The sequence below is a fragment of the Oryza glaberrima genome, chromosome 8, assembly GCF_000147395.1.
Source record: "Oryza glaberrima chromosome 8, OglaRS2, whole genome shotgun sequence".
In the NCBI taxonomy this organism is placed as follows: Eukaryota; Viridiplantae; Streptophyta; class Magnoliopsida; order Poales; family Poaceae; genus Oryza; species Oryza glaberrima.
In genome coordinates this window covers 20,947,315-20,971,382 of record NC_068333.1, presented here as the reverse complement: position 1 = coordinate 20,971,382, position 24,068 = coordinate 20,947,315, and the positions used below count along the sequence as shown (strand labels likewise).

General features: G+C 40.8%; 4 protein-coding genes across 6 annotated transcripts; 3 read left to right on the top strand and 1 right to left on the bottom strand.

Moving 5' to 3' along the window:
- The first annotated feature begins 833 nt into the window (after positions 1-833).
- On the top strand, positions 834-3,372 carry LOC127782185 (homeobox-leucine zipper protein HOX20). Its single transcript, XM_052309259.1, has 3 exons — positions 834-1,381; positions 1,462-1,814; positions 1,886-3,372. Exons 1-3 carry the CDS (start codon positions 1,342-1,344, stop codon positions 2,303-2,305), a joined length of 813 nt encoding a protein of 270 aa, XP_052165219.1. The 5' UTR covers positions 834-1,341; the 3' UTR covers positions 2,306-3,372.
- Positions 3,373-9,745: 6,373 nt separating this feature from the next.
- On the top strand, positions 9,746-12,499 carry LOC127781602 (U-box domain-containing protein 15-like). Its single transcript, XM_052308586.1, has 4 exons — positions 9,746-10,230; positions 10,524-10,640; positions 10,731-11,159; positions 11,238-12,499. The coding sequence occupies exons 1-4, from the start codon at positions 9,901-9,903 to the stop codon at positions 12,288-12,290; spliced, it is 1,929 nt and encodes a 642-aa protein (XP_052164546.1). The 5' UTR covers positions 9,746-9,900; the 3' UTR covers positions 12,291-12,499.
- Positions 12,500-17,655: 5,156 nt separating this feature from the next.
- On the top strand, positions 17,656-21,556 carry LOC127781065 (pentatricopeptide repeat-containing protein At1g09410, mitochondrial-like). Its single transcript, XM_052307968.1, has 3 exons — positions 17,656-18,401; positions 18,975-20,175; positions 21,442-21,556. The coding sequence occupies exons 1-2, from the start codon at positions 17,675-17,677 to the stop codon at positions 19,937-19,939; spliced, it is 1,692 nt and encodes a 563-aa protein (XP_052163928.1). The 5' UTR covers positions 17,656-17,674; the 3' UTR covers positions 19,940-20,175; positions 21,442-21,556.
- Positions 21,155-23,178, bottom strand: LOC127781066 (uncharacterized). 3 transcript variants are annotated; one of them, XM_052307971.1, is made up of 3 exons: positions 22,989-23,178; positions 22,815-22,886; positions 21,155-22,637 (listed from the first exon to the last, which is right to left on the bottom strand). In XM_052307971.1, exons 2-3 carry the CDS (start codon positions 22,841-22,843, stop codon positions 21,362-21,364), a joined length of 1,305 nt encoding a protein of 434 aa, XP_052163931.1. In that variant the 5' UTR covers positions 22,844-22,886; positions 22,989-23,178; the 3' UTR covers positions 21,155-21,361. The 3 variants fall into 3 exon arrangements, with proteins under 3 accessions (XP_052163931.1, XP_052163929.1, XP_052163930.1); XM_052307969.1 differs by having other exon boundaries at positions 22,815-22,909; positions 22,989-23,177; XM_052307970.1 differs by having other exon boundaries at positions 22,815-22,909; positions 23,032-23,176.
- Positions 23,179-24,068: the final 890 nt, after the last annotated feature.

Sequence of the window (24,068 nt, the reverse complement as noted above, 5' to 3'; positions counted from 1 at the left end):
ATAAGGCGATTAGATGAGAATTTAATTCGAAGACACCATCCATTGGATATATAGTTTATATACATAGTGTCTATATGACATAGCAAGTATGAAAACTATTTGATAGTTTTTCTGGGTTTGATGGCCTAAGCAAATGATACCAAGACCAAAAACAACAAGATATCTATCATTCTGAAATTATTCATCATCGATCAAGGTGCTCTATCACTTCTTGTTCAACAAAAATTAATTCACACTTTAAATGTTACATGGATTTGAACTAATAGAGATTAATTGATTAGTCGCATGTTTGCATACATGACATTCCAGATAAACAAAGAGACACTTTGTTCGATGATGATCATTTTGAGAAAACCTCAAAAATCATAGGGACGATTAAACTGGGATAAAGGAAATATACTTAGGGCATCCACAATGTAGTCTAAAACTAGTACATAAGCAATAAAATATTTCATTCAGCTACCTCACCACATTGTGGAACTAGTCCATAGCAAGAAAATAGCAAAAGCTACCCATAAGCATATGGGTTACCCATATAGAATAAAATATGTTATTTGTCTCTATTTCCTCTCTCCTCCTAATACTAGTTGCTATCTATATACATTATGAAGATAACAATAGTTATAGTCCATATATGTGGGTCCCATTTATATGGACTACTTTTGCTATATATATTGATGTTGCCCTTAGTATTGTTTAGCAATTTTAAAAATATGCTAATAAAAATTGAAATAAAATCTGTAGCGTAGCATCAGGCGGCAGTTTACCCCTAAACTCTCCTCCCCCCCCCCCCCCCCCCCCCCCCCCCTGCCTTCTTTTATAGCGCACACAGTTCTCGCAAGGAACCGAAAACAGAGAGGCAAGAAAAAGAAAACGGAAAACCCCCCGCCCAGCCCAACCACTTCACTCCTCCCACTCCAGTACTCGACTCCACCACACTCCAGTCCAGTCCAGTACACTCCGCACACGCGCGCCACAGGGATCATGCGAAGCCTCAAGAACGTCGCCTCCTCCTCCTCTAGCGGCGTCTCTCGGTTGTAGGAGACGCTCGTCGTCTTTGGACGGATCGGAGCTTGGGGGAGGAAGGCGACAACCATGGTGCCGATGGTCCTGGGTCACAAGACGGGCGGCCACACCGACGACGCCAAGTGCCATCACCGGAGGCACAGCACCGAGCAACCCCACCTCTCCCCATTATCCTTCCCCCGGCCACCCCTCTCCTCCTGATCATCACGCCTTTCTCTGCTTCTTCCATTTGATCTTTGTGACAACGTCGTCCTCCTCCCGCTACTCTTCGAATCTTTTGTGAATTTCACGTCGTGAGACAGTAGGGATTGAAGCATGAGAAGTCCAGCAGCGCTTCTCCAGGTGGTTGCAGATGGTAAGTTTTTTTTGGTTGGTGGTTTTGTGTGGTGATTGGAGATCTTGGTTGAGATGGGAGTGTGTGTTTGGTTGTGAAAGGTGGTGGTGGTGTTGGGGTGGAGGAGGAGATGGATGTGGACGAGGACATGGCGATGTGCGGCGGCCGCGGCGGCGGCGGCGGGGAGAAGAAGCGGCGGCTGAGCGTGGAGCAGGTGCGCGCGCTGGAGCGGAGCTTCGAGACGGAGAACAAGCTGGAGCCGGAGCGGAAGGCGCGGCTGGCGCGCGACCTCGGGCTGCAGCCGCGCCAGGTCGCCGTCTGGTTCCAGAACCGCCGCGCGCGGTGGAAGACCAAGCAGCTCGAGCGCGACTACGCCGCGCTCCGCCAATCCTACGACGCGCTCCGCGCCGACCACGACGCGCTTCGCCGCGACAAGGACGCCCTCCTCGCCGAGGTACGCACGCCAAGAAACGGTTCTGATCACGGACGAGTGCAATGTTTGTGACCTTTGGCCATGGCACGCAGATCAAGGAGCTGAAGGGGAAGCTCGGCGACGAGGACGCCGCGGCGAGCTTCTCGTCGGTGAAGGAGGAGGAGGAGGACCCGGCGGCGTCCGACGCCGACCCCCCGGCCACCGGCGCGCCGCAGGGCTCGTCCGAGAGCGACTCGAGCGCGGTGCTGAACGACGCGGAGATCCTTCCACACAAGCTAGCGCCGGCGGCCGCCGCCGACGCCGCGGCCTCGGAGGAGACGGAGGCGGTGGTGACCGGCGCCGCGCTGCTCCACCACGCCGAGGTGTTCTTCCACGGGCAGCTGCTCAAGGTGGACGACGACGAGGCGGCGTTCCTAGGCGACGACGGCGCGGCGTGCGGCGGCTTCTTCGCCGACGAGCATCTCCCGTCGCTGCCGTGGTGGGCCGAGCCCACCGAGCAATGGACGACCTAGCTAGCCGCGAAAACTTTGCTTACTTGGCTGGGGCGAATAAACAATTCCGTAGGGGGTTTTCTGAAAATTTTTGTAAAATGAAATTGTACCTAGTCCTTTTTTGTCAAAATCCTCCCCCTCTAGTACGTGGGCCACGTGGCCGGTGAGCTAGAAATGGCACTCCTGGCTTTCTCTGGCTCAAGCAGCGAACGATGCAGAAAGGGGAGCCAAGGGAGATTCGTGGGAAACGCAGGGGAAATTCCGCAAAAGTAGCGTGAGAGAAAAAAGTGACAGTAGTGTACTCCGTAGTGTGGAGGAAGGCAACGGCGGCAGCGCTGGAGGGAACAGTGTCGCTGTCGGTGGGCCCGGCGCCACGTGAAAAGCAGACTTGTCGCTGACAGCGATTCCTGGCGTCTGCCTAGTGTGTCTACGCAAAAAGCCTTGCCACACTTGCCCTCCTTTCCTGGCCACAAGAGTGTAGTTCCTCTCACAAGTTCTTTTGTTTGTGAATTTTTTTTTGCAAAACCATCTAAAATATCAATAAAAAAAATCCGATTTGGCACAAACAAAAGTTTTTTTTTTTGCAGAATATTGGATGGAAAAAACAAAGGTGATGGGTTTGATTTTAGTTTAGAAAGAGGCTTATATCATCATGTGAGTATCTTTTAATTGATTGACTAGTCCTCTTTGTTTCCACTACAAGAAGTGGATTAAATTTTGAATTTTCGTGGCACGCTTTTCAAACTGCTAAAACAGTGTGTTTCGTACGAAAACTTTTTATATAAAAGTTGTTCTAAAATATCAGATTAATCCATTTTCGAGTTTATAATAATTAAAACTTGATTAATCACACGTTATTACCACCTCGTTTTGCATGAAATACTTAATCTTCATCTTCAGAAGATTCAAACACTACCTAAGGAAGTGTTAGTTTAGTCCCTCTATCCAAAAAATAAGTCTAGATCTCCCAAACACCTAATTCTTTTTTTGCAGTTTACATTGAGTTTTGATTTACCCTTGAAAAACTCTCGATCTTCGTGGACACGCTACCTGAAATATTTTTCGTGCAAAAACTTTTTATATATGAAAGTTTTTAAAAAGATAAAATAAATTCCCCAAATAAATTTACTTTTCATCTTTTTATTTTAAAAAATTATAATAGCTAATAATTAATTAATCGTTTGCTAATGATCTTTTTATTTTCCGTGGCTGGAAAATCTCGTCTAAATGCATGGGCCCTTATACTCTGCATACATAGGCAACGAAAAAATATTTTAGAATAAGGTTTTTATATAATTTAGTGGTCCTATAGTGTTGATGGAAAACACGGTGGCCTGGGAGATTAGCTAAAGGCATAAAAATACAAACCCACAACAAAATACTAATCCAATCTAGAATTAACAGTTAAATTCAAGTTTGGTTGCATCTTATATAAGCTAAAGAAGTGAAGAACTGCAAAGCAAAACAAGAGCATCACCGACTGTGGAAGGAGCGTTGGATTTTCTTTGGACGGACAATGATGTGTTTCTAGGAGCTTGGCTCCACTGTGGGGAGCACGATGGTTAATTTTTGGATGGCACGAATAATTACGGCCAGAGTAAAAGGTTTTGGTACTACCTCGAGCCAATTTTCAGCAGTACGGCTGCACTTTCTCCGATCCTTTTTGGCTCGTCCTTTGCATGTGCTTTTCAGTGTGGATTTCCATTCATGAGCTGATGATGAGGGTGACGATTCTTTCCATTAACTTTTGTTCCCTTTGGTCCTGCAGAACCATAAACAAACCTGCAGTTTGTTTTAAACGCAACGGACATTCGATTAGCCGCTTGTTGGAACAATACAAGTTTCAGTCCATCGTTTGACGTACACTAAAATATATCAACTTTTGGTCCAGATTCATAACTAAAATACTTATATTTTGGGACGGAGGGATTACTAATTGCGTATAAGTTTATAACTCATAACATCTTATTAACGATTAAAAAAAGTTATATGTATTCATATTAACAATTTAAAACCTAACGATGAAAATAAACCACGATGAAAAAAAATCATAAAATCAGCACTAAAATCAAGTTTTAACATTTAAATTTTGACAGTGGCATATGAATCTTTAATGTAGTACTACTATTATAAAAAAAATTATAGCATATTTGAGTCCCTAATTGAAATGCGAGCTTTGTTCTTATGTGATTCAGCTGTCCCATATGAAATTCGATTGTTCTAGAAATCCCTAAAGTTATTTTGTAAAGCTAGGCTGTTTTGCATCAAATTAATCGAACTGTGCACAAGAAGGTGATTGAAATTGTAAAATGCAATTGTACGGGTTACAATAGGAGTTAGCAATTGAATAAGCCCATCCATTAGCCAAGCAAGACAAGTCAGTACATTTCGCCACCTTTTTGTTGATATCCAAACGGGGCCATCTCGAATAGACCAATCACCAATTGACTTTCTTTGTTTCTTTTGTCCACTAGTTTTCTGATCTATTGTTGTCGTGTTGCAATTTGGTTTAGTATGTGTTGCCATTAGAAAGTGACGGGGAGGAGGACGGAGAAAGATGTGCATTGATCGAGTGATGGAGTGTAAGGGTGACACAATTGCTGCAAACAAAGGACCCAAATTGGCCATGTCTGAAACGAATTAATCTCAAATATAAGTCATTTTTAGTAGTTTCATTAATACTTTTGTAAATAAAGTCATTATATAACTTTTAGTCACATTTTCATCTTCGTTAAATGTAAATCGCTGCAGAACTTTCTGTCACATTTTCATCTTTAATTACACAATTGTCTTTGTCAGATACTTGACAACTCTCTAAAAAGTAAATTAAAATAGATAAATCAGATTTTTCTAGTGATTTAGTAAAATAAAGGGTAACAAAATAATTTGAGCTGTAATTTTACTTTTGTTTCACAGGTCCAAAATGAACTGTGTCGGTTACCGAAGAAGACAATTAATTACTAGTACAAGAGATGAACGGTATGTGCAATAGCCTCCTTGAGAACAAAAGAGCCTTGTACTTCTAGTAGAGCATGTCATGTGTATTGTGTACTGGCATCTAAACCTACAAAATCTTCAATGTTGCGGAAAAACATACTTTAAGGAAGACTGAAAGAGAATGGAGTCGTTATGAGCACGTCAAATAAGAATATATCATGATCAATCATACTCCCTCATTTTTTTAATATATAATACCATTGATATTTAACATATGTTTTGCTATTCATGTTATTAAAAGAACTACTCCCTCCTATTTTACAATTTTTGATGTTTTGGACAATGGTACGATCTACAATAATATATCTTTGACTATATATTTCTATTATAATATATAACAAATAAGTAAACATTTAAGTTTATTAAAATTACCTTTTAAGGCTAATGTATAAATCATATCTAGTGTCCTTAATAGTTATTGATAGTAAAAAAACGTAAATATTAGGGAATGACCTAATATCAAATAATCATTTAAGTTTATTAAAATTATATTTTAAGGCTAATCTATAAATCATATTCTAGTGTCCTCAAACTAAATATTTAATAGTTATTGATAGTAAAAGACGTGAATATTAGGGAATGACCTAATATCAAATAATTAGAAGGGATGAGACTTTGAACCCAGGTCGTTTATTCCACCACCTTGTAAAGCTAGCCAGAAGACCCATCAGCGTTTCTCAATAGTTATTGATAGTTAAATTCTAGTAAATGATTTGTATTAATCTTGTTCAAAACGTCAGAATTATGGAACTGAGGGACGTACACAATTATTATTTATATTACTGTGATTTACTTTATTAGTGAGTTTGATTTCTTTTTTGCTAATCAGCCATTTATAATTTGTATAAGCCAAACGTGAAGAGCGTTTTTTTTTAAAGAAAAAAAAACATAGCCACTTATTTACGAAATCAACTAACATTGCTACAATCAACATGGCTACAACCAATATGGCAATCAATTAAATCCATAGTAATCACAGCCTTAAAGCGATGGAGTTAATCGGGACACCTTCAAAGATCATGAACTACAAGAAGTGTTAGATATTTGAATGGCTCTTTCGTTAGGCTCGTTATCCCGGTTCAAACACGAAATAATTCCTACTGTAGAAACAGAGAAAAAGGAGCCCTGAATAAAAGGGACAGGGGAAGTGGAACGCGACCCACCAAACAAAGGATGGGCCCCAAATAAAAAGGCGCTTTGTATTCAACGCTCGAATTTCGTGGGCCCCACCACAGGGAAAACAATCGACGCAGGCTTCCGCGACCGTGGCCACGCGTACCCACGCTCACGGGAGGCAGGGCCACGTGGACGTGGGGCCGCGTTGTCATCGACGTCGCGCGACACGGGGGGGTCGTGTGCGGCGCGCGCGCGCGCGTTCGATGCCGTGCCTGGTGGTGCGCTGCGCCGGTGGTGGTGGTGCTGGTCCCTCGCCGCTGTCCCGACTCGCGTCCGATGACGTGGGCCTGTAACTATCGTATGGGGGCCCGTGGTGGGCCATCGTCCGGAAAGGCGAAAGCTTCATCGTGGCGCGGGACGGGTGGGGCCCAGTCTCTCCCTCGAGGTGTAAATCTTGCACAGTTGCACACTTGTGCTGAGCTCATCGGTTCTCTCGTCTCAAATTGTCATACATAAACTTTGTGCTTATTACAACCTCCCATAACATTTGAAAATTGTTCTAAAATGGTTGTTACATAAATCATTTTCGTTTCAATTTTTTTTCTCATTTTATCCTTAATCACCATCCCACCACCAACTATATATGGATCTATTCGGCTGCACATGCCACTTATATAGCCGTTACAACCAACAACTTGTCGAACGCTCCCTATAAAGAATTATAGCTTGTTTAATGTTTATATAGTTATAGACATTTTTACCCCAAAAAAACTGAGCCTCTACTTTCTTGTTCTCATAATATAACTATTTTTAAACTTTTTATAAAGATTAAGAGGAAATATAAAAAAGATTAGATTGTCCATCGCTATGGTCGGTGGGTAGGGTTGTAAAATCGAGTGTATCTTTATATTTCATCACTACAAATATTTAAAGGTAGCTATTTTTTTATATAAATTCTAAACGTCAAAAGTTTTAAATAGGAAAAGTATGACAGGAATTTGAACTTCCAAGCAAGACAGACAACGATGCTTTGTTTTGTTCTGAGCTGGTCTGAAATATTGTACTACTTTATTTATCTTAAAATATATTTCCTTTGTTTTAAATAAACCAACCTACGATTAAGTAAGATACTATACAATATAGTAAATCTGGATAGACTTCTAAGTGTACCATATAATGTTTCATTCAGTTTTAAAATGAAAGGAATACTCCTACTAAGTGTTGTGGAGACCGGAGGAGAGGCAGGCGAGAGCATAGCAGTTCTATACCGGGACACAACTTGATAAACCATCACTGGGCTCTATGTCTGAGATGGGTCGGCTAGCCCATAACAGGCCTGCTTTATGGATTCATGACCCACCTATACATTTGTCGATAAATTTTCTTCTAAAAATTTTGACAGATGTAATTATAGTACAATCGTAGTGTAATTACACTGTAACTTATATGTAATTACACTGTAACTTACATGTAACTACAATGTAACTTGTATGTAACTTTCACATAATTTTGAATCGTTAGATCTATTACAAGATTTATTCTAGTGACGAACAAAAAGATCACAGCACACACATATGTGAAAAGATTTGTTCCCACGACCTCGATTTTACTGAAATAACATGTTACGGAGAGATTTTTGAAAGTTACATACAAGTTACATTATAGTTACAGTGTAATTACATGCAAGTTACAGTGTAATTACACTGCGATTGTACTGTAATTACATCTGTCAAATTTTTGGGAGAAAATTTATCGACAAATATATAGCAAAATTGCTAAAGTATCGTATCTGTGGTTCTGGATATTCCTAAAGCATCAGGATCGAGCAACAAATGTTGTTAAGATGAAACAATGAATTTGTTTTGCGAGAAATATCTCATAGAGCAATCGAACTCGAAATATGTAGAAACTGTTTTAAGCTATCAAGGATTGTATATTTGATCCATGTACATATTGAGCCTGATACGGATTAGGAGGCGAATGTGATGTCCCTAAAATCCCGTGGATATGGATTATCTGACAATTCCACCATAATTATGTTTGCCAGATAATCCAAAAACGTTAACTTACGCTACCACTCTATCTATTGTATACAACATAACGTGTCCATTCAATAACCCAATTTATCCATTAATCTAGGTTTTCGGTCCTTCCCCTCCCACCTCCTAATTTCTGACGTAGGCTCTAGCCTCGTGATGACGTTATCCTCAACGTGGCGACAACCCACCACACGACGGCGAGCAACTTATTGTCTTATCGATTGCATATACACATAACATCTGACAATATTAATTTGCTTTCGAGATGAGTCCGCACCAACTATGCAACGTTTCCAACATCCCGAAACTATCCGCTCCTCACCCGCACATGCTCTAAATCTGCTTAAAACAAAGAAATTACTATGTATTTGGCCCATGTGTAGAGCTTACATCCGACTAGTACATGTGCAAAGCACGACTCTTGTTTGTCTGGGCTCGCATGGTAAGAAGAAAAGCTTAGAGATTGGTGGATATGACACGATTAGATGAGAGTTGTACGATAGAGTCGTACATATAGCAAGGTAAAAAAAAATTGGTGTAGGATATGATATGACTATCCTAAATCCGCTTTGGTTTCACCCCTACGATCTATAAATCTATACTATTATAAAAATTAAAGATGTTTTCGCCGGTATTCTGTTACGTTATCCGTGTTTGAGTTGGTTTTTAAGTTTGTTCGCTTTTGGAAATACCGATTCGTGTTTGAGACGGATTTTAAGTTCGTTTGCTTTTTGAAAATATGGATCCGTACTCGAGTCGGATTTTAAGTTTGTTTGTTTTTGGAAATACAAAAGGAGTAGTATAAGAAATCTTTTTAAAAAAACTCGCATGCTAACTTAAGATGAATGTCGGACTCCTAATTGCATCTCATGATTTTCTAAAATAAAATATTTAATAGTGAATTTCTCCTGAGCTGAACTGTATAACAATAATAAAATAAAAATTGCATTCACCCGTTGCAATGCACGGGCATCTTTTCTAGTAAAGAAAAAAACAAATCATACTATGAAAAGAGTAGCCACATTTTCTGTTTGGATTTGTTACTTGTTATTCTATGAATGAAGTTTGGTAAGTGAAATGATAGGTGGTAAAATAATTTATGTTGTGAATTTTTCATGACTATTTGGGTTGCATGTATAAGACAAGGGCAACCCTGGATGACTTAAAAATCAACTTCCCCATGATACCAAAATCCTACATGTATATGCATCTCATTTTGTTCTTTTATTCTCATCACGTTTAATTATAGCATGATGGTTCATATTTCAAACATGCTCCACATAGCATCTTCCATTTTTAAGTTCCTGAACGCCAAAAATAAACAAGAAGGGAATTCCCAATCCATCGAGGTCCTCAGCTTCCCTCCTCCGCTTTTCTTCCAGTCTTTCTCCTCCGTCTCTCATCCTCTCGAATTTTCTTTCCCCCCGTCTCTCATGCGCCATTGATCGGATCGCTTGATGCCGCATGCCGCCACCGACGATGATGCTGCCGCCGTCGCCGGGCGACTCCGACCCGTCGGGGTCTCGCGACATGGACGACGAGGACCTCGTCGAGGATCTCCTCGTCACCGTCAACTCGGCGCGGGCCTTCGTCGAGTTCCGCCGCACGCAGCGCAAGGAGTGCGCCAACCTCCTCCGCTGGCTGGAGCTCGTCCTCCCGCTCCTCGAGGAGCTCCGCGACTCGGCGCCGCCGCTCACCGAGGACGCCTACCACCGCCTCGCCCTGCTCGGACGCGCCTTCTCCGCCGCGCGCCGCCTCCTCCGGTCGTGCCACGACGGCAGCAAGATCTACCTGGTCCGATATATCCTGCATTCCTCATCTTCCTCCGTCATCGTCTCCAATTATAAAAGTTAATCGATATAACAGAACGTGTTCTCGATCGCTTCAGTTGTTAATCAACTAAAACACGTTAGACGATGACAGACAGGAACACACAACATTTATTAACGAGATTCAGCCAAAAGCTATGATCTCAAAGCTCTGCTTACGAACGCTACTCCCTATTCAATATAGCACCTAGCCGCTAAGAGTGTATGGTCTCGTCGCCATCGATCTTAACGATCTTGCATTGCTTCGTCTTGTCTCAGGCGCTGGAGAGCGAGGCGCTGCAGGGGAGATTCCGCGCCGTGTACGAGAAGATGAACTCCGCTCTCGACGGGATGCCCTACTCGGAGCTCGCCATCTCCGATGAAGTCAAGGAGCAGGTAAGCCTGCCTGCATGCATGTTTCTGCCTGCATGACACATGCACAGGTCAGACATGATCATCATCATCGATCGCCATGGTTTCTTTCAGGTGGAGCTGATGAACGCTCAGCTGACGCGATGCAAGAAGCGGGCGGACACGCAGGACATCGAGCTGTCCATGGATCTGATGGTGATCCTCGACAACAAGGAGGGGGAGAGGAACGCGGACAGGGCGATCCTGGAGAGGCTGGCCAAGAAGCTGGAGCTGCAGACGCTGGCGGACCTGAGGGCGGAGACGATGGCCATCAAGAAGCTCATCAGCGAGAGGAACGGGCAGAGCGGCGATAGCACCAAGCAGATCATCGAGCTCCTCAACAAGTTCAAGGAGGTCGCCGGCGTCGACGAGAAGAACGTCCTCGGCGAGGTCTCCGTGACGAAATCCCTCGACAAGTGCCCCTCGTTGATGATCCCCAACGACTTCCTCTGCCCGATCACGCTCGCCATCATGAGGGATCCTGTCATCGTTGCCACTGGACAGGTATACCAAAATTCTCCAAGAACAACACGGTGAGATTCGAACGAGTTTGACGAATTTGAATACCTTTGGTTTTTGTAGACGTACGAGAGGAGGAGCATCCAGAAATGGCTGGACAGCGGGGAGAGGACGTGCCCGAAGACGCGGCAGCGGCTGTCGCACATGTCGCTGGCGCCCAACTACGCGCTCAAGAACCTGATCCTGGAATGGTGCGACAAGAACAAGGTGGAGCTGCAGAAGAGGGAGCCGGAGCCCGTGGCGGAGCAGGACGACGAGCATCAGCGCGGCGCCGAGGACATCCCGTCGCTGGTGGAAGGCATGTCGTCGATCCACCTCGACGTGCAGCGGAAGGCTGTGAAGAGGATCCGGATGCTGTCCAAGGAGTGCCCGGAGAACAGAACGCTCATCGCCGACAGCGGCGGCATCCCGGCGCTCATCGGGCTCCTCGCCTGCCCGGACAAGAAGGTGCAGGAGAACACGGTCACGTCGCTGCTGAACCTGTCCATCGACGAGAGCAACAAGCGCCACATCACCAAGGGGGGAGCACTCCCGCTCATCATCGAGATCCTCCGCAACGGCAGCGCGGAGGCGCAGGAGAACTCCGCCGCGACGCTGTTCAGCCTGTCCATGATCGACGAGAACAAGCTCACCATCGGGAGGCTGGGCGGCATCGCGCCGCTCGTCGAGCTCCTCCAGAACGGCAGCATCAGGGGGAAGAAGGACGCCGCCACGGCCATCTTCAACCTGGTGCTCAACCAGCAGAACAAGGTGAGGGTCACCCAGGCCGGCATCGTGCCGGCGCTTCTCAAGATCATCGACGACAAGGCGCTCAACATGGTGGACGAGGCGCTGTCCATCTTCCTCCTGCTCTCCTCCAACGCCGCCTGCTGCGGCGAGATCGGGACGACGCCGTTCATCGAGAAGCTCGTGCGTCTCATCAAGGACGGCACGCCCAAGAACAAGGAGTGCGCGCTGTCCGTGCTGCTGGAGCTGGGGTCCAAGAACAAGCCGCTGCTGGTGCACGCGCTCAGGTTCGGACTCCATGAGGATCTCTCCAAGATCGCCAAGAACGGCACCAGTAGAGCGCAGAGGAAGGCGACCTCTCTCATTCAGCTGGCGCGCAAGTGCTACTGAAGATGAGGACCCCGTTTGTAATTGTAACTCATTTTCTTTCCCCCTCTTTCTCAGTAGAAAAAATTCTGTTGCTTGCCCTGTTCTAGCTGAATGCATATGTGGTGTATCGCCAGAATGGGGAATTGGTGGTGGAATTGCTGAAAAAAAACACCCTCAATGTATTTGTGCCGATTTCAGTCAAACTAGTTGATATTCCTATACCATTATAAGCTGAGTTAGATTTTAATGCTAGGATATACGATATTAGTTTATACAAGATCGATATATTCCGTTATAAGTAGAAACCGGGTAGTAAGCAGTATTAAATAGCACCTTATTTTCTGGTAGTAAATATTGTGCAGGTGGTAAAGAACAACTAATTGTGTGTGCGTGTGTGTGGGGTGGGGGGGGGGGGCTGTTTAGTTTATTGGGTGTAAATTTTTTAAACTATACGGACACATATTTAAAGTATTAAACATATACCAGTAATAAAACAAATTACAGATTCCACCTGTAAACTGCGCGATGAATTTATTAAACCTAATTAATCCGTCATTAGCAAATATTTACTATAGCATCACATTATCAAATCACGACGTAATTAGGCTCAAAAGATTCGTCTCGCAATTTACATGCAAACTGTGTAATTAATTTTTTTCCCACATTTAATGCCCTATGCATGTGTCTAAACATTTAATGTGACATTTTTGGTCAAATTTTTTTGGATCTAAACAAGGCTTAGGTAACAATGCTAGTGCCGAATGGAAGGAAATAAACAATCTTATGTGTACAATTTATTTGACACACCCAGTCACATTGCTACCAGCAATGGATGATTTTTTTTTTCTCAAGTGACCCCAACCTTATTCATCACCCATACGCATAAGCATTGTAAATGTAGTAAAGAACTACTACCCACTACTGTTTGGACTCACACTAATACCGAATTTGGTAAGATACATTGAGAAAGCTCTAGCTTAAACCATCATGGTTGAAAAGACACAATATGTTTTCTTCATTTTTTTCGATTAACATGTTAATTTCTACTAGTCCTTGAGAGCAAACAGATGGCTCCTTTTCATCCTCTCACTTAATATAAACAAACTTGAGTAAAATGTACAGTCGATCGTTAAAGTTGGGCTATGTGTAATCTAGATCCATGAACTTATAAATTTAGATATGTATTTCTTATCTTGATTTAATATAGTACTCCCTCTGTTCTAAAATATAAGGGATTTTGAAGGGATGTGATGTCCATATTTGTAGTCCTAAAAAGTGTTACATCTCTCCAAAATCCCTTATATTATGGGATGGAGGGAGTATCACCTAAGGTCAAAAATGCAAATGACTTAGCTTGGGTGCTGATATGGTGTCCTCGCCATGGTGGTGAGAATTTTGCATGTAAGTCTCTATGTTATCATATTGCTAAAATTGACTCCCACCACTGCTAAAATCGACCACCACAGTGTCCATGGTAAAGGAGCTGAAGAGATGGCGACTAGAACGGCTACTGAGAGTTTCCAAAGCCGAAATAGATAACATGATAGGGAGAGGGTGATTCTGCAAGCTTGGTACAGTGTGGGGTTGTCGTTGTGAAGGCTGATGATGGACCTCATATTACGAGAGGATTACGGCAACAATAGCGGGACAATTCAAAATTCAAAAGTTTTGCTAAAAGCTACAGAGAAGAGTAGTGCACGTTAGAGTTTTGGGATCGAACTGCATAGGACTCACTGAAATAGACTAATTTCAGAAGTTTTGCATAAATATAACTAGCTGGGTGGCCCGCGCAATTGCGCGGCTAGCACCCAAACAAAATCATATATTTTTAAGTATGATTTTACTTAGAATTTATTAAATAGCTATCTCATTGTCTTAAGAGTTTAAAAGACCAAACCTTATCATCCCCGTGTTTCTAATTATATAGTTTTTTAAAAGTCACACCAGTTGCTACCCTTTATGTCATCTTCTTCTTTATTTGCTTGCTCGATCTACCACTATTTCTATTCATTCTCTTTGAAACCTTTAAAAATTGGATCTTATAATTTTTAGAGTTTATTATCATGTTGGGTTTTGTTTTTATAATTTCTAGACATCCCGTCAAACGTTGCTATTATACTCCTCTATGGCCCGTCCACCATCTCTTCTCTTTTTTGTCATTGAGATTTTAAAAATCGAACATAATTATCGTTTGGGATCATTTTTACTTTTTAGAAGTCCCGCCAAACCGTCAGCGACTTTGCCATTGTACTTCTCTATGGCTCGCGCGCTGCCTCCCTTCTTTATTGCCATTGTACTTTTCTACGGCTCGCCCGCTGCCTCCCTTCTTTATTGTCATTGAGATTTAAAAATCGAACATGATTATCATTGTTTTTTTTTTACCTTTTATAAGTTCTGAACCTTTAATTGTCTTGTTGGGTTTCTTTTTTATAATTTATAGAAGTCTCGTCAAACGATGCCACTATGCTCTTCTACGGCTCGTCCGCCCCCCTACTCTTTATTGTCATTGTGATTCTAAAAATCAAACATAACTATCATTGGAATTCATTTTTTATTTTCTAGAAGTTCCGTCAATCGTCAGCGGCTATACTCCTATACACCCCGCCAGCTGCTTCTCTTTTTTATTATCATTGAGATTTTAAACATATATGATTATCAATGGGGTTTATTTTTTTTACTTTCTAGAAGTCCCGGCAAGCCTTTGCTCATTTGCTTCACGGCCTGCCTATCATACCTCCTTTTAATCGTCATTAGGATTCAATTTGTTGCTTTATTAACAGTTTTTATATGTCATATCAACCACCACCACTCTACTCATTTATAGACCTGTTACTTAATTTATCTCGTCATGTGTTTTAGATGGTCTTTTATTGAATCTTTCAATAGTCTTTATTTTTATCACAAATTTTAATTATTTATAAATTGTATTCCTAATTGAAATCTTATTTTTCTTTTTCTAATTTCAGAATTTATTTTTTTCAAATTTTAATTAATATCGTATTGTGTTCTTTTAATATTTTTTTATTTTTTTATTTTCAACTTCAGTTGTTTCAAAATTGTATTCCTACTTGAACTCGCTTTTATTTTTTCTAATTTTGGATATTATTTTATTTTTTATTCTGAATTTTAATTAATCTCGTATTGGTTTCTTATATGGATTCTTCTTTCAATATTGCTTATTTTTTTATTCCGAAATTCAGCTAATTTTAAATTGTATTCCTACTTTAACTCTTCTTTTATTTTATTTTTTGCTAATTTCGGATTTTCTTTATTTTTATTCCTAATTTTAATTAATTTTGTATTGGGTTCTTATATGGACTCTTCTTTTAATATTCCTTATTTTTTATTCCGAATTTCAGCTATTTTAAAATTATATTCCTACTTGGACTATCCTTTTCTTTTCTAATTTTGGACTTTATTTTATTTTTATTTCGAATTTTGATTAATCTCGTATTGGGTTCTTATATGGAAACTTCTTTCAATATTGCTTATTTTTAATTCTGAATTTCAGTTATTTTTAAATTGTATTTCTAGTTGGACTCTCCTTTTTTTTCTAATTTTGTATTTAGTTTTATCTTTATTTTGAATTTTGATTAATCTCATATTGGGTTCTTATATGAAAACTTTTTTCAATATAGGTTATTTTTAATTTCGAATTTCAGCTATTTTTGATTGTATTTCTACTTGGACTCTCATTTTCTTTTTTTTCTTTTTCTCCGATTAATGTGGGAATTTCTAGCCCCCACAACGAATATGGTGCCTCCTTTCAAAGCTGTTTTAATAATATAATAGATATGTTAAAATGACAACATAATTTTAAATTTTGCAATAACTTTAAAAAACTACTAATGTGTAATATTCATATTGTATATTATATACGTGTTAGTTATTAATTATTTTTAATACCAAATTTTAGTTATTTGTAAATTATATATATTCCTATACGTACTCTAGGCTCGTCTTTTAATTTTTTAAATTCCAAATTTTCTATAAATTGTATTTCTATATGGACTCTATGCTCTTCTTCCAATATTATTTATTTTTATTTCTGATTTTTTATTATTTCTAATTGTATTTCTATGTGTACTCTAAACTTATTTTTCAATATTCTTTAATTTTTAATTTCGAATTTAAGTTACTTCTAAATTTTACTCCTATATTGACTTTAAACTCTTCTTCCCATGTTTTTCTTAATTTCGAATTTTAGTTATTTGCAAATTGTATTTTTATATGGGCTCTAAACTCTACTCTTAATTTTATTATGTTTATTCCAAGTTTTAGTTAGTTTTAAATTCCTTATGGACTCTATTATCTACTTATAATATTCCTTATTTTTGAATTTCGAATTTCTATTTTTTTTCTTAATTGTATTTCTGTATGGACTCTATAATCTACTTCTAATATTCCTTATTTTTAATTCTAAATTTCCGTTATTTCCTAATTGTATTTATATATGGACTCTATACTCTACTTCTAATATTCCCTATTTTTAATTCTGAATTTCAGTTATTTCCTAATTATATTTCTATATGGACTCTATACTCCACTTCTAATATTCCTTATTTTTAATTCCGAATTTCAGTTATTTCCTAATTGTATTTCTATATGAACTCTAGTCTTCTCTTCTAATATTTCTTATTTTTTAATTCCGAATTTCAACTATTTCTAAATTGTATTTCTATATGGACTCTAGGAGTCTCCTCTTCTAATATTCCTTATGTTTTTAATTCCGAATTTCAGCTATTTCTAAATTATATTTCTATATGGACTCTGTTTTTTCTTTTTCTCCGATTAAAATAAGAATTTCTAGGCCATGAGAGTGAACGTGGATACTCTTTTTTCTATTTCTTTAATAATATTAATAGATTTGAACCAAAATTTAGCAGACATCATAAAGAATGGGCGAAATAGGAGGTCAAAGGTGTTTCGTGCTTCACCTAAATGGACAAATTTCGTTGAATTTCGGGCCATATTTGGTCAGAATCGTTGAACCCTACTGCACGTGCACTTGTATTTATTTTTCTGCGGCAAGTACTAAATTGACTTTTCTTATACTTTTTTCATCCCATAAAAAACTACTATAGTACTAGACACGACATATCCTATTGCTACGAATCTGAACATAACTATATTAAAATTCGTTGTATTATAATGTGTTATATTCAGTTCTTTGTTTTGGACGGAGTGAGTACAATATTAATGATGGAAGAAAGAGGGTAAATAATTGTGTTTGAATCCAATCACCGGATAATCACTCGAGTCTATCTTAAGATTTTTACTTAACCATTGCGGCCTGAATCATTTGCACTTTTACTCCATCTAATCACGAAAACCCATCGTTTTGAGCACTTTTCGAGTTGAACTATTCCGACTTGAGAGAGTATCCACTGCGTGTTTACTTCGCAATGCATCGACTGCGTCACCATGCCGCCCTCGCCTCCTCCCGCCTCCTCGTCCGCGACAACCAGCGCATCACCGCGCTCGCCCGCGCCGGCGACGTGGTCGCCGCGCGCAGGGTGTTCGACGCCATGCCCCGCCGCGACGCCGTCTCCTGGAACGCGCTCCTGACCGCGCTGTGGCGGGCGGGCCGCGACCTGCCCGCCGCGCGCAGCCTCTTCGACGATATGCCCTCCCGCAACGTCATCTCCTGGAACTCCATCATCGCCGGATGCCTCGCGCACGGCGACCTCGCGGCCGCCTCCGCCTACTTCGCGCGCGCCCCGCGCCGCAACGTCGCCTCGTGGAACGCCATGCTCGCCGGCCTCGTCCGGCTCGGCAGCATGGAGGACGCTCGGTCGCTGTTCGACCAAATGCCCGAGAGGAACGTGGTGTCGTACACCACCATGGTGGATGGGCTCGCGAGGTGCGGGGAGGTCGCTAGCGCGCGAGAGCTGTTTGACGCAATGCCTACAAGGAACTTGGTTTCGTGGGCTGCAATGATAAGTGGGTATGTCGACAACAACATGTTGGAAGAGGCAAGAAAATTGTTCGAGGCAATGCCAGAGAAGAATGTTGTGGCATGCACTGCGATGATCACAGGGTATTGCAAGGAGGGCGATTTGCAGAACGCCAGAAGGCTGTTTGATGGGATTCGTGCCAAGGATGTCATATCTTGGAACGCCATTATTTCTGGTATGCTACACAGATTACAGTTTCCTTTCTTACCCATCTTCTTTCTTTTTTTATTATACTTGGAGTACCAGTGAAGGTGGTGATTGACTGATTTGAAATTTAAAGTTGATCTGATTCATCCTTCAATTTGTATTTTTACATCTAATTTACTTGACTGCCATTTTAGTAAAGGTTCAGAAAACTATCCAGGTTCTGGTTTTTTCCAATTTCCAGGAGCTATTAAATAGTTCAGTTCATCCCCTTTAACCTGCTCATCACAGGCCAACATACAAATATGGTTTCTCTAGAAGGTAATAGTTTGGTCCTTTACGCTGATAAAAAAAAGCTCGGCTCTAGTGTACAAAATTGTACGGTGAGGTGGGCATGTCAGCTGTTGAACATTGCAAGGTTTGTTTCATTGGATTATAGTGTTTCAAGCTTCAACTCGTCTGTAACTGTAACCCTTGTATCTCAGTTTCTGTTCGAGAAAATGGGGTAGGGATGGGTAGGGGATTTTATAACAAATATAATGCAATAAATAAGCAGATCTTTGCATTGAAAATTCTCGCAGTTAGCCTTTCCATGTTTCTGCAGGATATGTTCATAATGGACTTGGAGAAGAAGCAACGAAACTGTACATCATAATGCTTAGAGAAGGTATCAAACCAGATCAGGCAACACTTATTGCACTACTGACAGCATGTTCTTCTCTTGCTCTGCTCAGACAAGGAAGATCAACACATGCTGTTGTCATCAAAGCTATGTTAGAATCAAGCATTTCTATTTGTAATGCTTTGATGACAATGTATAGCAAGTGTGGCAATGTTGACGAGTCTGAGTTAGTCTTTATGAGTCTCAAAAGCCAGGATATTGTTTCTTGGAACACAATAATTGCCGCATATGCACAACATGGCAGACATCAGAAAGTTATTGCTCTGTTCCATGAGATGGAACTGTGTGGACTGATACCGAATGATATTACCTTCCTTAGCATGTTATCAGCGTGTGGACATGCTGGCAGAGTGGATGAAAGCTTGAAACTGTTTGATCTTATGTTTTCCAAATATGCAATATCTCCAAGAGCAGAACACTATGCTTGTATTGTGGATATATTGAGCCGAGCAGGACAGTTGGAGAAAGCATGTAGTTACATAAAGGAAATGCCTTCTGAGGCTGAGAAGAATGTTTGGGGCACTCTACTTTGTGCTTCTCAGACACATGGTAATGTGCAGTTGGGTGAACTTGCTGCTAAGATGCTTGTCCTATCAGACTTTGAAAGTTCAGGGGCTTATGTGATGCTTTCAAACATATATGCTGCTGCTGGCATGTGGGGTGAAGTCAATCGAGTAAGGAGCCAAATGAAGGAAAAAGGTGTGAAGAAGCAACCTGGACATAGCTGGACAGAGATTGCTGATAAAGTTCATATGTTTGTTGGTGGTGATGCATCCCATCCTGAGATGGACATGATCTTATCCGAGCTGAGAAAAATTAGCTTTCATATGCAGATGGTCACTGATAAAACTCAGATGATGGAAGAGCTAGTTCAAGAATGTGGTTAGTGCTTTTTATATCATCCAAATTCTCGTGCGAGTTTAGTAAGCTCTGCTGTACTCAGAATCTCCAGCTTTGTGCTCTAGGATCAAATTTCTAGGAATAGATTATTCATATGAGATACATGAATTCCCAGAATGGATTTTAATCAAACGAGTACAGTGGATGTTGCTTTGATGACAAAGATATATCTCTTTGCAAAAGGAGGGTTGAAACTAGACATGAGAAGGAGCATATTTTGGAGGTAACAGCTACATTTATTGATCCTAACTTAGGACTTTACAGGCTTTGCAGCCAGTTGGCTAAAACTGATGATTTCAGGTCAATTGACCCAAAGGAAAGTGCTATCGTGTTTCATACAGATCGAAGTTGGTGTTCCACATAATCAATCTGTAGTTCCCCATAAATATCTTGACGGGATGTGTTTGCTTGTTGCAATATTACTTTGGCCTAGTTGGACAGAAAGGGAAGAAGTCTGTTCATTCTGCTTTGGTATATTAATATAACGGAGTTAGTTACGTTTTCAAGGATGGCTTTCAATTAAAAGCTGGGCCACTGGCCTCTTTTCTAAAGAAAGCTATGTTTTCCAAAAAAAAAAAAAAATCAATACTCCATGAAGGATGATTTCATGGCAGATAAAATGAAGCATACATGAACAACCTTCATCAGGAAAAATAAATTATTAGGCACTTACCTGTGTTTACCCGAAGAGAAAGTCACTTTTATATTGAAAATTAGAGGGGCCGAGATAAAGTGCTATGTTATGTAGCAACTTTACTCAACCAGTCTGCTTAATATACATTGGTCGGCATCTTGGCCGACCCGGCGAAAAAAACTTTACTCAACCAGTCTGCTATTTACAAATCAGATTTTAATAGCTGCATGCTATTTTCGGAGAAATCTCTTGTATTTCATTTCCAAGTTTGAACAATACAAGTTCATTATGATTTTATACGCTACATAAACAAAGAAACATGCAATTCATTAGTACCTTAGAAGGGTAGGTTGAATATAATATAATATAATAATCTGACAGATTTTATTAATAGAAGTGTTTCAGTTATCTGGAAATTTAACTTTGGACAGACTTGAATCACAAAACAAGGACTTCAAAATGCATATTGTAATATTTCTGCACTAGTCAAAACAATTCAAGATTTCCACATCAAGACTTTACACCTAGTGGATTCCAAAATGCAGAGAATGTATAAAAAGAGCCAAGAGAATTTGAAAGCTATGCTGGTTTCATATTCCAACATCTGTATTATATACACATATGCTTCATAGGTTTACACATGCAACGCCAAGGTTTAGTCAAGGCATATCATTTCAGTTTGCCAGATTGAATTCTCAGCATTCCAACTGTCTTGTGAACGACTTTGAAGAGCAAAAGATAATCTGAAGTTGTATTTGATTGCTGTCTAAGGATGTTAGATTGCACTTTGAGAGTTTCTTTTCTTCATTATGTCAGCAAATTTTCTGAGAACTGTCCACTTTTTGTGCCTCGCAGGATTCCTGATATCCTCCAACTGGGTTCTTTCGTGGTCATAATACACCTCATTTCCCTTGGTATCTCTGGGTGATGCTTCTGCTGAGGTTTTGGTCGACTCTGAACTGAACATAGCATCAATCATATCCTTTAATTCTCCAATACTACTTTGTGCCGCAGACTCGCTTACCTTGAGGGACTCATAGTCTTGTATGATGCTCTGTAAGGTATTCTCTTTCTCAGATATGTCTTCTTTAAGCTGAGAATTCTCTGCCCTGGCAATCTCCAAAGATTCTTTTGCTACATTAGCTTCACACACTGCATGCTTCAACATTTCTCTCAACCTGGAATTCTCATCTCTGATCACCCTTTGTGATTCGATCAATTTATTATTCTCCTCCTTTGCTTTGATGAGATCCCCCTCAAACATCTTGATGCAATCAACCAGTCCCCTCTCTTTCTCTTTTGAGGCTGCTGCTAACTCATCTGACTCAAACTTCAGTTGCGCTGCCTCTTCCAGTGCTACCTGGAGCTTCTCCTCTGTGTTTTTAAGCAAGGCCTTTGAGTTCTCCATTTCAGTTCTTGCATTAGTCAACTCAGATTGCGCTAATGAAAGTTTCGCTTTTGCATCTCTGGCATCAGTTGTCTGTTCCTTCAAAGCTATTGCCAAATCATCCATGGCCTTCTTGCACTTCTCCTCAGCTTCGACAGCCAACTTGAGTTCACGCTGTAATGACCACGTCTCTACCTCACCAGGATCAGCAAAGGAGAAAGACATTATTCCCCTTCTCCTGAGATTCCTAGCCGGTTGGCTAGGATTAGAAGACAGTGCACTGAAGGCTTCCGAGCTCTTTTTATTATCTTTGAGGGAAGCAATCTCAAGCTTGGCCTCCTCCAGAGATACCTTGGTTTGTTCAAGCTGCTTCGTTTGGGCCCCCAATGACACTAGCAGTTTCTTCTCTGAATCCCTTGCTGCCTCCTGTTCACCTTCTAACTGCTCTAATCTGTGCACAAGGTCCAACTTATCATCACCTCCATTGCTTGTCACCTTATTCTCATTCTTTTTCTTCTTGAGCCCTGCTATCTCATCCAGAGCACGCGCCTTCTCCTTTTTCTCATTCTTCAGCTCTTCCTGCAGCTTGTTCAATTTCTCCTGCATCTCTGATGCCTCGGTGATTGAATTGGAGGCTTTGTCACCATTGGAAGTTGATCTGACGCTGTCAACAAAAACATTGTTCATGTTGATTCATGGATTGGTGGAAATCATCAAAACAGTAAATCTAAAAACAAGGAATTAAACAGAAATTCCACTCAATGAAAACCGAGATGTCAAAAACTCACAAAATGATTCCAGAACTTGAAAAAGAAAAGTTGGGAATAGACAATTACTCTACCTGGACCTGAAGGAGAACATCTTGTCCATTCAAGAACCCTGCAGCCAGCCCAGAATTAGCCGACCATGCCACCTGCGTTCCTCCAAAGTCGTATACTATGAAACCCAAAATTCTATCAGTAAGATAGAGAAACAGAGAATACGGTGTTACTCTGAAATGGTGGTGTCCGCATACCGGAGGCTACGGTTGCTCCTGGGTATAGAAGTAGAGATCATACCGCGTCTTTCGCGATGCCAGAGGAAGGAGAAGATGAAAAGGCTTATTGAAGAAGGCAAGGAATTGAAACCGTCCAAACCTCGAGAGCCGCCTTGAAGGGTAAGCAGAAAAGCACAGAAGCGGTCCAAGTTTGTTTTCTTCAGAATTTTAGATGTACCCATTTGTTTATTTATTAATTATTAGGACTGTTGTCCAGTTGAGTTGTGCTTCTCTGTCCTGACCATCGACATCAGCTGGCCCCAGCAGTCAGCCAAAGACGCCAGTTCCTCTAGGTATGTTTCCTTGTATATATCATCATCATATATTGACTACCTGCCTCTCACCCTCTTCCTCGCTCATTGATGCTAATATTATCGAGACTACTATGATTTTGGTATTTATTAGCTCGCGTGCACGTATTGCCTATTGGAATCCTGGATTTATGTTTGTGGCGTATGCTTGATCGATTTACATTTGATGCTTTACAAGTTTGGTGCTATTAGCCATAACACCGTCCTGCTTTTGTTTATACTCTTTTTGTTATTCATGACGCGTGGGCACAGACCGAAAGCAATTGCTGGTAATTAAATTTGTTTTAAACCCTTTCTATATGCGCATCTTTGGGTATTTTTTGTGCACATTTTTTAAGGCTACTGAAAAGGTGAATATTTACTGTCTGGAAATGGAAGGGCGTTTATTACGTAAAATATATTAGGTAACTGACCCGCATCCTAAAGCGTGCAAATAGTCTCGTGGTTGGTGAATTACTGAATTGGTTAATGGTTAATGCTGATCGGTCGTCTCATATTTGTTCTCTCTAAAAAGCCAAGCGTACTATGCTAAATATTTAGGCAAATTTTGCTGCAGAATATCGTGACTTCTCGTGGTTTTAGCTGTAGGACACTGCACGAAATCACTAATGAGAAAACGCTACAGAACATCGTGACTTCATAGTTTCAGCGGTAGGACACCATATGAAGTCACTTATGAGGAAACACACTCTGTAAATGTGGTTATTTATCCGAGGACACTCCATCCATTAAATTAATGTTTTCGTGC

Coding starts and splice junctions, on each gene's coding strand:
- LOC127781602 (XM_052308586.1), top strand. CDS start 9,901: ATGCCGCCACCGACGATGATGCTGCCGCCGTCGCCGGGCGACTCCGAC. Junction 10,231..10,523: donor ACGGCAGCAAGATCTACCTG/GTCCGATATATC, acceptor GTCTTGTCTCAG/GCGCTGGAGAGCGAGGCGCT. Junction 11,160..11,237: donor TCATCGTTGCCACTGGACAG/GTATACCAAAAT, acceptor TGGTTTTTGTAG/ACGTACGAGAGGAGGAGCAT.
- LOC127781065 (XM_052307968.1), top strand. CDS start 17,675: ATGCATCGACTGCGTCACCATGCCGCCCTCGCCTCCTCCCGCCTCCTC. Junction 18,402..18,974: donor TTGGAACGCCATTATTTCTG/GTATGCTACACA, acceptor ATGTTTCTGCAG/GATATGTTCATAATGGACTT.
- LOC127782185 (XM_052309259.1), top strand. CDS start 1,342: ATGAGAAGTCCAGCAGCGCTTCTCCAGGTGGTTGCAGATG. Junction 1,382..1,461: donor TCTCCAGGTGGTTGCAGATG/GTAAGTTTTTTT, acceptor TGGTTGTGAAAG/GTGGTGGTGGTGTTGGGGTG. Junction 1,815..1,885: donor AGGACGCCCTCCTCGCCGAG/GTACGCACGCCA, acceptor CATGGCACGCAG/ATCAAGGAGCTGAAGGGGAA.
- LOC127781066 (XM_052307971.1), bottom strand. CDS start 22,843: ATGGACAAGATGTTCTCCTTCAGGTCCAG. Junction 22,638..22,814: donor ATGTTCTCCTTCAGGTCCAG/GTAGAGTAATTG, acceptor TTTTGTTGACAG/CGTCAGATCAACTTCCAATG.